The sequence below is a fragment of the Rhinopithecus roxellana genome, chromosome 9, assembly GCF_007565055.1.
Source record: "Rhinopithecus roxellana isolate Shanxi Qingling chromosome 9, ASM756505v1, whole genome shotgun sequence".
NCBI classification, from domain to species: domain Eukaryota; kingdom Metazoa; phylum Chordata; class Mammalia; order Primates; family Cercopithecidae; genus Rhinopithecus; species Rhinopithecus roxellana.
The window spans coordinates 57,634,297-57,646,483 of NC_044557.1; the positions used below are offsets into that span (position 1 = coordinate 57,634,297).

The window sequence follows — 12,187 nt, forward strand, 5'->3', positions numbered from 1 at the left end:
ATTTTATTACCAGACATATTGTTAAGAAATTATACTGTTGCTAAGGGTATATCCTGAGAAACATTAGTAGAACTGTAAATTGGGGCTTTTTCTTCAAACTGTCCTGAATATGCTTTTTTGGACAAATTAGTTTCTTTCGTTATTACTCATATTATAAAATTCCGCTTTTTCAGGTAATTTGCAGGGAAAAGCCTTCCAAATCTATGCAAAGTTCAAACAATCAGAAGACATTCAAGTCCAAGGCGCAGTGGCTCACACCTATAATCACAGCACTTTGGGAGACCAAGAGGGGAGAATTGCTTGAGCCTAGAAATTCAAGACCAACCTAGGCAACATGATGAGAACCTGTTGCTACAAAAAAAAAAATTAACTTGGTGTAGTGGTGCACTCTTGTAGTCCCGGCTACTCTGGAGGCAGAGGTGGAAGGATCACTTGAGCCCAAGTTGAGAATGCAGTGAGCCATGATTATGCTACTGCACTATAGCCTGGTCAACAGAGTGAGACCCTGTCTAAAAAAAAAACAAAAGAGGCCGGGCACGGTGGCTCACGCCTGTAATCCCAGCACTTTGGGAAGCTGAGGCAGGCAGATCACGAGGTCAGGAGATCAAGACCATTCTGGCTAACATGATGAAATCCCATCTCTACTAAAGAATACAAAAAAATTAGCTGGGTGTGGTGGCGGGCACCTGTAATCCCAGCTACTCGGGAGACTGAGGCAGGAGAATGGTGTGAACCCAGGAGGCAGAGCTTGCAGTGAGCCAAGATTGCGCCACTGCATTCCAGCCTGGGCGACAGAGTGAGACTCCGTCTCAAAAAAAAAAAAGAAGACATTCACATGAGTTAGAGAAGGCCATTGTCAGGTGTTTCTTATACTAGTAGCTTTTTGCAGCCATCTTATCTAAAACAATAATTTTGTTTTAAATTTGTACAGTAAACTTTTTTCTTTTTATTATAAAAGACAGCAACTCTGGCAAGTGGCTTCTAACTCGGCGCATTTTCTTAGTGGATGCAGTAAGTGGACGAGAAAATGACTTAGGAAGTCAGCCAAGAGTAATTCGAGTTGCTACCCAAATATCACTGAGGTAAACAAATGTCTAATGATATTATTTATGGGAAAATATAATGGAAGTGTTTGCCAGTCTTTAGTAGATGAAAACAGTAAGGACAACTGAATTGGAACAGTTGGTCAGGTTATTTTAAGTATATGTGTAGATTGGCATAGACCAGTAAAAGTGAATAGCCAAGGGGGAAACTATGTAACAGAAGAGTGTGAGGAGTTAGGTCAAAATTCACATGCCAGGTCCCCCTCTAGACCTGCTGAATTAGAATGGGTGTGAATAGCTAAGTAAATACCAGTGAGCTGAAATTGGTGTTTTAGAAAGAGCTTGCCAGATGGTTGGTGATATTTAGGACTCCCCTATCCTCATTTCTTTCAGTGACTTTTGTTCTGGGTTTACCCAGATTAGTTATCAACACCCCCCTCTTCCTAGGATAACCTAACTGTGATCGTACCTTAGGTTAGTACTGCACCACTTAAATTTTTCTTTGTTTTCCAGTGTGAGATCTCTAAAATCTTAGTGACTTTCCCACTCTAATGTTTTATGATGTGTACCTTGAATACACTGATGAAAATCAACACCATCATCTCACAGTAGTTTGGTACTTTGAAGTACTTCAATATACTTTTTTTTCAGTTGTTTCGTTTTGATTCTCATAATCTTATGAGGTAAACAGTGCAGAAACTTTGTTATGTATCATGCTGAAATCCAAATGTACTGTGTTTTCGGCATTTCTTCAATCTGCTAATACAGTGTTCTAGTAAAAATGAAAATGCACCTAATCAGACTTGATGTGTTCTTGATGAAACCATGCTGGCCCCTAGTGATTGGCACTTTCCTTTTTGAATTCACAAACTATACAGTACTAATGCATTGAATTTGGCAAAATGAACCTCACTTTGTGCCATAACCATATTACAGCTGACACTTTTTTTTTTAATTAAAAAATTTATTTATTTGTTTATCTTGAGACAGGGTCTTGCTATGTTGCCCAGACTGGTCTTGAACTCCTGGGCTCAAACAATCTTCCCACTTTGGCCTCCCAAAGTGCTGGGATTACAGGCATGAGCCACTGCACCTGGCTTGACATATATTATTTTGTTATCTTTCTCTTTTGAAATCAAGATCTTATCTGCCTTTCTTTAGGCTTCATGTAGCACTGTACTTTTGATTATTCCTCAAAGATAGTTTATAGTGCTTCAGTGAGTTCATCTGTAAACTTCATAGGACTTGGATTGAGCTTCTAATTTATCTCAGATGGTACATTTTTAGTTTGTTTTTTCTTTAATCTTACACCATCAGATGATATATTTTAATGTTCAAGTCTTGATCACTGAAGATAGCTTGTGTTGTCATCATTAGTTTATGTGTAACCTTCCTTAGTCCTTGTTAACTGATTGATTCTGAGATCATCACACAATTCATATTAAATTCAAAAGAAATGGTAAATTAAATGTATGTTTAAGGGCCTGGATATACTGATTACTATAAATGTATTTTCTTTTAAATAGCGTCCACCTTGTACCCAACACAATAAATGGAAACATCTACCCTCCCTTAATCACCATTGCCTACAGTGACATTGATATCAAAGATGCCAACAGCCAGTCTGTGAAGGTGAGTTCCTGACTAATCAGTGCCCTTATATGTATAAATAGAGTATAATACTGATTCAGTTTACATTTTGGTCAAAAGACAGTCTTTTTTTTTTAAGTTCTAAATAAACCTTTCTCTACATATAGTCAAGTCTTAATTATTTTTTACTAATAATGGTAAGAGGTGAGTTCGTATGGATCCTGAGTATAAAAAAGTAAGAATGGATTATGTTTTTCAGTAGAAGTCTCACCAGCAGCCCAGTATCCTTGTTCGGGTTACTGGAGTATGCTGAGATGTGCAATGTCTGCTCCTGTTCTTTTTGGCCACCTTGCTTTTGTTAAGATTTTGTGGGCCGGGTGTGGTGGCTCACGCCTGTAATCCCAGTACTTTGGGAGGCCAAGGTGGGTGGATCACCTGAGGTCGGGAGTTCGAGACCAGCCTGACCAACATGGTGAAACCCTGTCTCTACTAAAAATACAAAAATTAGCCGGGCGTGGTGGCACGCATCTCCCAGCTACTCTGGAGGCTGAGGCAGAAGAATCGCTTGAGCCCAGGAGGCAAAGGTTGCAGTGAGCCGAGATCACACCACTGCACTCCAGCCTGGGCAAAAGAGTGAGACTCCATCTCAAAAAAAAAAAAAAAAAAAAAAAAAGATCTTGTGTCTTTGCCCAATTAAGCCAGGAACTCAGACTTTACAGTGGGCATATGTGTGCTCACCAATCTATGACCTACTTAATAGAGACATACTTCAACAGGCAGAAGGAGATGATAATTATCAGCGTTATAACTAGTACAGCTAACATGAACTAGAGGATGTAGTTTGGACCTGCAGCCAAATAGGTTTCCCACTACTTCGCCAACTAAATTAAACTTAACTATAGGACAGAAGGCCTCTTCTGCCTGGGTGGGCCTGTATATGGAAGTGAGACCTCTTAGGCTGCACTGCAGAGAATGAGCTTAGAGAAGGTTGAGCCACACATGCTCAGTTCCTCTTCTCAACTTCTCTAGTCAGATAAAGCATCCTTGCTTTGAGGAGGGATAAATGAGAGAGGGATAGAGGTAAAAAAACAGAGGTAATTCTTCTATACTTTTTCCTCCTAGAGATTAACTGGCTATTCCCTTCTTTCCCTAAAAACATGAGAAGTGGAGCATAGCATTTCTTACCTCCAAACTCTGTAAGAGCTTTGAATTTCTACTATTTTACTTCTGTATTTTAATATTCTAGTTCCTTCAGCCGGTGCTTTTGGCCTCTCTGTTGTGCTTGTACTTGTACTTGACTGCTATTGGATTCAAACTTTAATTAAGTAAAAATACACATATAGTATAACTTTTAAAGATTTTCCATCCTCATTTGTATTACCTAATCCAGTGCTAAAATTAGTTTCCATTGACCGAGCTTGCATACACTGTAATGAGAGAAGAAAATCCAAAACATACTTGGTAACAACAAAAGACTGCCTGGTTTAAAACTTCCTGGAGTGGTATTATGAGTAATCAAGAATATATTTATTTTCAGCTTGACCAACATAGTGAAACCCTGTCTCTACTAAAAATACAAAATTAGCCAGGCATGGTGGTGCATGCCTGTAATCCCAGCTGCTTGGGAGGCTGAGGCAGGAGAATCACTTGAACCCGGGAGGAGGAGGTTGCAGTGAGCCAAGAGCGTGCCATTGCATTCCAGCCTGGGCAACAAGAGCAAAACTCTGTCTCAAAAAAAATAAAACAATTGTGTGTGTGTGTGTGTATATATATATATATTTATTTTAATGTAAAACACTTCTGAGTCTTTTCTTTAAATATTATTCTTGTCCAAAATAATTCTAAACTAAGCCTTGATAAATTGAAAAATAACAAATAGAAAAAAGTTAAGTCTGCTGGTTGTGGTGACTCACGCCTGTAATCCCAGCACTATGGGAGGCCAAGGTGGGCAGATCAGTTGAGGTCAGGAGTTAGAGACCAGCCTGGCCAACATGGTGAAACCCTGTTTCTGCTAAAAATATAACACAAAAAAAATTATCTGGGCATGGTGGTGGTTACCTGTAATCCCAGCTACTTGGGAGGCTGAGGCAGGAGAATTCTTGTTGCTTGAACCTGGGATGTACAGATTGTAGTAAACCAAGATTGCACCACTGCACTCCAGAGTAGTAAGACTGTCTCAAAAGAGAAAAAAAAAAAAAGTTAAGTCACGAAACTACATTGATGAAGTCTACCTCAAATTACTCTAATTATAAAATATACAATTCTTTCATCATTTCTTAATTTCTCATGGCAGCTGTTGCAAAATTTTACGTCAGTTGTAAACATCCAGCTATGTCTCTGCCCTTTATCTGGTCTTGAGCAGATCAGGAGCATCTAATACGAATTCCTTAAGATTTCCTCTTTAATATTTCAGAATCTCTGTTTCATTGTCCTTCCCATTTCTTGTTCCTGTTTCCAAGAAAGAAGGTCCCCTCCTCTCTTCCTAAACTAATCTTCTATCTAACTCGTTTATAGTACATTTTCCAATATCCTGTTCCATCCCTAATGTCTTATTCAGACAGCCTCTCTACGAGTCCCTTTCCTTTGTTTATAAAAACTCTCAGATTGCCTTATCTTAAAAGCAAACTAAAACAACCAACCAAACAAACAAACATTGTACTCAGTTCTGCCAGCTGCCCAGCTTGCTAATGTATCTCTTCATTTCCCAACCATTTACTCTTTCATCATTTGCAGTCTGGCTCTTGCCATTTACTTCTTTGAAAACCTCTTTCATGAAAGTCAGTGATGGTTTCCACGTATAGTGGCTTTCTTTACCTTGACATTTATACAACATTTGAAACTGTACTCAATGTCCTCCTCCTTCTTGAAACTCCCTATTCTGTGACCATGGTAAGACTTAGGTATCTTCCTCTCCTACCCTTCACAGTCCTCTTCTCTGACCTTTTACTAGGTTCTTCTTTCTCTTGTCTCTTAACGTAGTGGTATCTTTAAGGTTTTGTTCAGATCTTTGATTAATCTGCGGTTTAGCAACTGGTGGTTTACCCAGTTGCTAAATTCCTAATGTACAAGTTTAGTCAAATTCCTCAGTTACAGAAGTCTATCAGAAAATGAAATATGGTTAGTCTGTGCATGAATTTAACTTACCTCCTAACAAGCCCCGTTTTTAATGTGCGTGAAAGAGATATTTAAAGTAGCACAAATAATTCTCAAAAGCGTATCTATTTACATGTAAGTAAATCAACTCTAGTAATATTGATAGTTAGAAACTATAGTGTTTATGGTAAAACCCAGCTACAAATGTGTTTTTATAAGAAAAGTAAGTTTGTATTACATAATTTCAGTATAGCTAATTTGTTTTGTTTTAAATACCAGGTTTCTTTCTCAGTCACATATGAAATGGATCATGGAGAAGCACATGTCCAGACAGATGTAAGTTTATTTTAACCTATTAAAATATATACAGTGTATTTTATAATTAAATAATTTCAGATGTGCAAGAAAGTTGCTAAAACAAATTTGCCAGATATTCTTTTCCCAGCCTCCCCTAATGTTAGCATACATAACCTTAGCACAATGATCATAATCTGGAAATTAATATTGATGTAGTCCTATTAACTCATCTACATACTATTTGAATTTCACTATTGAATTTTTTTCTGTTTTAGGACCCAATCTAGTGTCACATATTGCTTTTAGCTGTCATATCTCCTTAGTGTTTTACAATGTGTGACAGATTCTTAGTCTTTTGTGACCGTAATACTTTTGAAGAGTACTGGTCCCTTATTTTGGCCCTCAATTTGGGTTTGTCTGGTATTTTCCCATGATCAGATTGAGTTCATATAGTTTTGGCAAAGACCATCAAAGTGATGCTATAATAATAAATAAAAATAAGTATCTCATGGGGAAGATTCTTTGAAATTATGCAAACATCCTGCTTCTTATTCTTCTTATTCTCCTATTCTCCCTCCTGGGTTCAAGTGATTCTCTTGTCTCAGCCTTCTGAGTATCTGGGATTACAGGCTTGTGTCACCATGCCCAGCTAATTTTTTTATTTTTAGTAGAGATGGGGTTTCTCCATGTTGGTCATTCTGATCTCAAATTCCCAGCCTCAGGTGAGCCACCGCACTCAGCCGGCCCTCTAATTTTATTTTATTTTATTTTATTTTGTTTTAGATGGAGTCTCACTCTATTGCCCAGGCTGGAGTGCAGTGGTGTGATCTCGGCCCACTGCAACCTTCACCTTGCTGGTTTAAGCAATTCCCCTGCCTCAGCCTCCCTAGTATCTGGGATTACAGGTGCATGCCACCACACCAGGCTAATTTTTTTGTATTTTTAGTAGAGACGGGGTTTCACCATGTTGGCCAGACTGGTCTTGAACTCCTGACCTCAGGCAATCCACCCGCCTCAGCCTCCCAAAATGCTGGGATTACAGGCGTGAGCCACCGCGCCCAGCCCTCTAATTTTGTTGAATAGCATCCATTGATGATTCTTACCTGCAGAAAGTTTCACTGTGATATTTGCCTGATGGTGATTTTCTGTTTCCCTAATTACTTTTTTATTTATTATTTTGGAACTTTACTATAAGGAGAAACTCTCCCTTTGCTCACATTATTTATTCAATTATTTATTTTTAAATCAGTGTGAACTCGTATTTATTTTATTCTAGTAATTATGATATGTTATTATTTGTTTTCTTGTTCAAATTGTCCCACATTTGGGCATTACAAGTTCCTCCAACTTGACTCCTGTGTCCTTTCAACATGTCCCACCCCACCATTTTTTTGAGCACTTCCTTACTTTCTGTTCACAGTGTTTTTGAGCACCAATGAGAGAAATTACATAAATTCTCAATTGTTCTTTTGTTTTTTAGATTGCTTTGGGTGTATTGGGTGGGCTAGCTGTTTTAGCATCTCTTTTGAAGACAGCAGGATGGAAGAGGCGCATTGGGAGTCCCATGATTGATTTACAGGTATAATCTCAGGAGTTTTTAAATAATATTTTAATCTTTTGACTATTCTGGATCCTTTTCATAAGACACAGCTAGAGGATAAGTAACGAAGTTGCATTGAATTTTTCTGGGGTATGTAATTAGGATAAGTATTGCTGGGTCATATGGTATATGCGTACCTCATTTTCTTCCCACCATACTGTATGCCAGTCTATATTCCTACCAGCAGTGCTCTTCTTATTTCTGCACAAACTTGGCAACACTTGATATTTTTCCAACCTTTCCAATTTTTGCCAATCTCATGGCATATAGTAGTATGTCACTGTTGATTTCATTTTCATTTCTCTGTACTCTTCATATACATTTTAATCATTCAGGTTTTTCCTTCTGTGAACTGCCTGTTTATATCCCTTGCCTACTTCTCTATTATGTTTCCAGTTTTTCTTGTTTATGTGAAGGATTTTTTTTATTTTCTAAATAGTAACCCCTTTTTGGTTTCTGATGTTGAAATATATGAACAAATAAATATGTGACCCATCTGTCATTTTTATCCATGTGGTCCTTTGTTTAACAGAAACTTTCAGGTTTGTTTTTGTTTTTGTTTGTTTTTATGAGACAGAGTCTCACTCTGTCACCCAGGCTGGAGTGCAGAGGCACGGTCTTGGTTCACTGCAACCTCCACCTCCCGGGTTCAAGTGATTCTCCTGCCTCAGTCTGCTGAGTAGCTGGGATTACAGGCATGCACCACCTTGCCTGGCTACTTTTTTTATTTTTAATAGAGACAGGGTTTCACCATGTTGGTCAGGCTGGTCTTGAACTCCTGGCCTCATGATCCGCCCACCTCAGCCTCCCAAAGTGCTGGGATTACAGGCCTGAGCCACCATGCCTGGCCAGAAACTTTTAGTTTTGATATCATCATATCTGAATATTTTTTCAGTGCTTTTAGGATCTTGTTTAGGAAAACCTTCCCTATATCAAGATCACAAAGATAGTCTACATTTTATTCTATTAACTTTATACTTTCACTTCATATTTAACCTTTTATTTTTATCAAACATTTAAAAAATATTTACCATGTACCAGGCACTTTTTAAAGCTTTATGTATGTAATTTTCTTAATCCTCACAGTAGCTCTTTGAAGTTAGGTTGTTATTATTATTTGCATTTTACACATGAGGAAATTGAGGCAAAGGTTAAATTTTCTACTCACTTGATTTTTACAACAACTCAGTAATAGATATTTCCATTTTGCTGACGAAGAACATGAGAAAGGTTACAGGGTAGCTTTAACCAAAGTATCTTTCTGATTCCAAAGCCAGTGAGCTAAGGAATCAGCAGGGGGACTTGATTTACTACTTGGGATAGTCCAGAAAGGCTTCCCAGAGAAGTGAACTTTAAGTGGGATTATCTCTTCATTCTACAATAGTCACTGAGGCTCTACTGTCTAAGTGTCTGGCACTCTGCCAGGAACTAGAGGCTGTGATAGTGAGCGAAGACAGACATAGTCTGTGCTCTCAGAAATCATCAGAGCTTACCAGAGAGAGGAAGAGAAGAATATTTGGGAAAACAATGCCCATTTTATTCCACAAAGTATTCGAGATGAAAGTATGGAGTGGTTAGTCATTGACTAATTAGATGACTGGAACTGGCAGATGAGGCTAAAAAGTTAATTTTGGCCCATATTGTGAAAGACCTTGTGGATCAGGAATTTATATTGCAATGAGGAGTTGTTCATTTTTAACAAGGGAAGTGACACAATCTAATTCACATTTTAGAAAACGAACTCTGGTGTTAGTGTGGAGGAGAGATTAAAGGGGACTAAGAGAAAATTAGGAAGCAGTTCAATTTTCTTAGATAGTGAAAGATGAGAAGAGTTGAAAAAAGAGGCTACCAGGAATGGCCAGAAAGGTAAGGAACCAAAAGGTAGCAAGGAGGAGGAAGCAGGTGGTCTTTATAGCCAGATCATATGTGGATATGTGAAACAAGGTGTTTCAGGCTTAAGAAATGTAGTGGATGATGTATAAAAGTGGTAGTATTACTAAAAGTGGTTTATACATTGAGTCTTAAACAGCTATAATTCTTGTTTTTTAATTGCAGACAGTTATGAAATTCTTGGTGTACTATGCTGGTGATCTGGCCAATGTTTTCTTTATCATCACAGTGGGAACAGGTCTTTACTGGCTTATTTTCTTCAAAGTGAGTGAGTTTCTGAATTTACCCCAACTGCCAGTATCAGAATAATTGAAAAATTTTCTTTATAAAGGAACTATTTTTGTTTGGGAGAATTTTTGATCAACAGTATTAAGAAAAGTGCCCAACTCTCCATTCCTTGAGTGTGCTGAGCTTATCAATTACATCACTATCTTCCTCTTTTATGCTTTCTTTGGTTTTTAAATTGTGCTTAATAAAAACCTTGTTCAATTGGAAGACTTACGTGGGAGGATCCTGTGAGTCCAGAATCGAGTCCTGCCCGGGCAGCATACTGAGACCCTCCTTTCCCCCCACAAAAATAAACAAAAAAAAACTTTGTGTGATTATATTTAATCAAGTAATTTTTATTATAGGCACAGAAGTCTGTCTCTGTTTTGCTACCAATGCCAGTTCAGGAAGAACGTTTTGTCACTTATGTTGGATGTGCCTTTGCTCTGAAGGTAAGTTTTAAAGGACAGGTTACCAAATTTAAAAGGCCTGCTAATAAACTAGTAAGTCTTTAAAATTAAAATGCTTTCAAAAATCTTTGGTGTGAAATTCACTTTGGTTTTGAAAGAAAGCATTAATTATTTTATGTGGTAAATTTACTTTTATTTGTAGTAGATGCTCAGTCTGAAAATCTGCCTTAAATATTTTTTTCAAAGAAGCCATAAATTTGTATGGCTTATTTGATAAAATGATATTTCAGTATATAACTTTCCTTAAAGTCTGATGATACATTCACAATGGGACAAAATGTCTTCAGGCATGAATTTTGTCTCCATTAATCAAGGATAGTGTTGAGATCTTAAAGCTGTTTTGTCTGTCTCTAGATTCCTTTGCTCCTTTCTTCCTATGACCCCCATCCTCAACTTAGTGTTCTCTATCAATGTAGGTGAAGCTCTTTATATGCCTCTTGGTAGTCCTTATCCCATTGTACTGTGAATATTAAGTGTCTCCTTTTTCCACTGACTGGGAGCTTCTCGAAGTGAAGTATCCCATACTCAGATTTTTATCCTTTATTTGGTCAATAATGCAACAACTAGAAAGAATGCCTCAGTTTAAACATATTGCTTCTATAAATGAGAAAGATGTGTTTCAACAACACATTATATAAAAATCAGAAATCTTAATAGTAGAAATAGAAAAAACAGAGCATTCAAAAACTAGGAAAAACAAACTATAGTTGAAAATATCTTTACTTATAAAGAAGTCAACTGATCTACAAAATGAGGTATGCTTCTAGAATCTTTGGGAAAGAGTCAATTATATAAGTCCCTATGTAAGGAGGAAAAATGTCGCCTCTTTTCGTATTCCTATTTTAAAGAAATAAATAAAAAGGAAAGGTAAATTAAAATGTATGTGAAAATTCTGTGAATTTGGTGATTCCAGGTTATCTGATGAGCTTCTAATGATCCCCTAGTGGTATTATAACTTCATGTGAATTCACTTATAAAAGTATATGTTCTTGTGATAACAGTATGTTTCTTAAAGAGTCAATATTGGTTTTATAAGTGGGCTTAATGCTGGTACTTTTTCAGGTGTTTTATTATATGTCATTCTCAGGCACTACAATTTTTGCATAAGCTCATATCCCAGATTACAATAGATGTATTCTTTATTGATTGGGAGCGACCTAAAGGAAAGGTTCTTAAAGCTGTTGAAGGTAAGTGAAATAAACATTTGTACCAAAATTCTTTTGTTATCCTTGCAGAGCAAAGGAGGTAGAATTCTTTTACTCATTTTATTTTTCTGACCAGGTGAGGGTGGTATACGAAGTGCCACTGTTCCTGTAAGCATATGGAGAACATATTTTGTAGCAAATGAATGGAATGAAATTCAGACTGTGAGAAAAATTAATTCACTATTTCAAGTACTTACTGTCCTCTTCTTTTTGGAGGTACAAACTGTTTGATGTGATTATATGCAACTTACATGTACCTTACAAATATTAAACTAATTCCAACTAAGTTTTCATGACAGTGGAAGATTTCTCTAAAGGTTGAAATATTGTTGTGAAGCCATTAAAAAGGAGTGACTTTATGTTATTTATTTTACCACAATTTTTTTTTTAAGTTTACCATCTTAAGCATTTTTAAGTGTAGAGTTTAATAGTGTTAAGTCAGCCAGGCGCAGTGGCTCATGTCTCACTTTGGGAGGCCAAGGCAGGCGGATCACCTGAGGTCGGGAGTTTGAGACCACCCTGGCCAACATGGAGAAACCCTGTCTCTACCAAAAAATACAAAATTAGCCGGGCATGGTGGCACATGCCTATAATCCCAACTGCTCGGGAGGCTGAGGCAGGAGAAGCGCTTGAACCCGGGAGGCGGAGGTTGCAGTGAGCAGAGATCGCGCCATTGCATTCCAGCCTGGGCAAAAAGAGTGAAACTCCATCTCAAAAAAAAAGATGGTGTTA

The 12,187-nt window shown here is 37.5% G+C and overlaps 1 protein-coding gene across 2 annotated transcripts in view; it reads left to right on the top strand.

Moving 5' to 3' along the window:
- The window catches only part of TMEM67 (transmembrane protein 67), a 65,109-nt gene that overhangs the window by 33,287 nt on the left and 19,635 nt on the right, over positions 1-12,187 (top strand). The window contains exons 13-20 of one of the 2 annotated variants that reach the window (XM_010358626.2): positions 959-1,082; positions 2,570-2,675; positions 6,006-6,062; positions 7,504-7,602; positions 9,679-9,777; positions 10,146-10,232; positions 11,338-11,437; positions 11,532-11,671. In XM_010358626.2, the coding sequence (XP_010356928.1) occupies positions 959-1,082; positions 2,570-2,675; positions 6,006-6,062; positions 7,504-7,602; positions 9,679-9,777; positions 10,146-10,232; positions 11,338-11,437; positions 11,532-11,671 (812 nt within the window). The remainder of the gene's footprint in view (positions 1-958; positions 1,083-2,569; positions 2,676-6,005; positions 6,063-7,503; positions 7,603-9,678; positions 9,778-10,145; positions 10,233-11,337; positions 11,438-11,531; positions 11,672-12,187) is intronic. The other variant, XM_030938030.1, reaches the window with a different exon arrangement.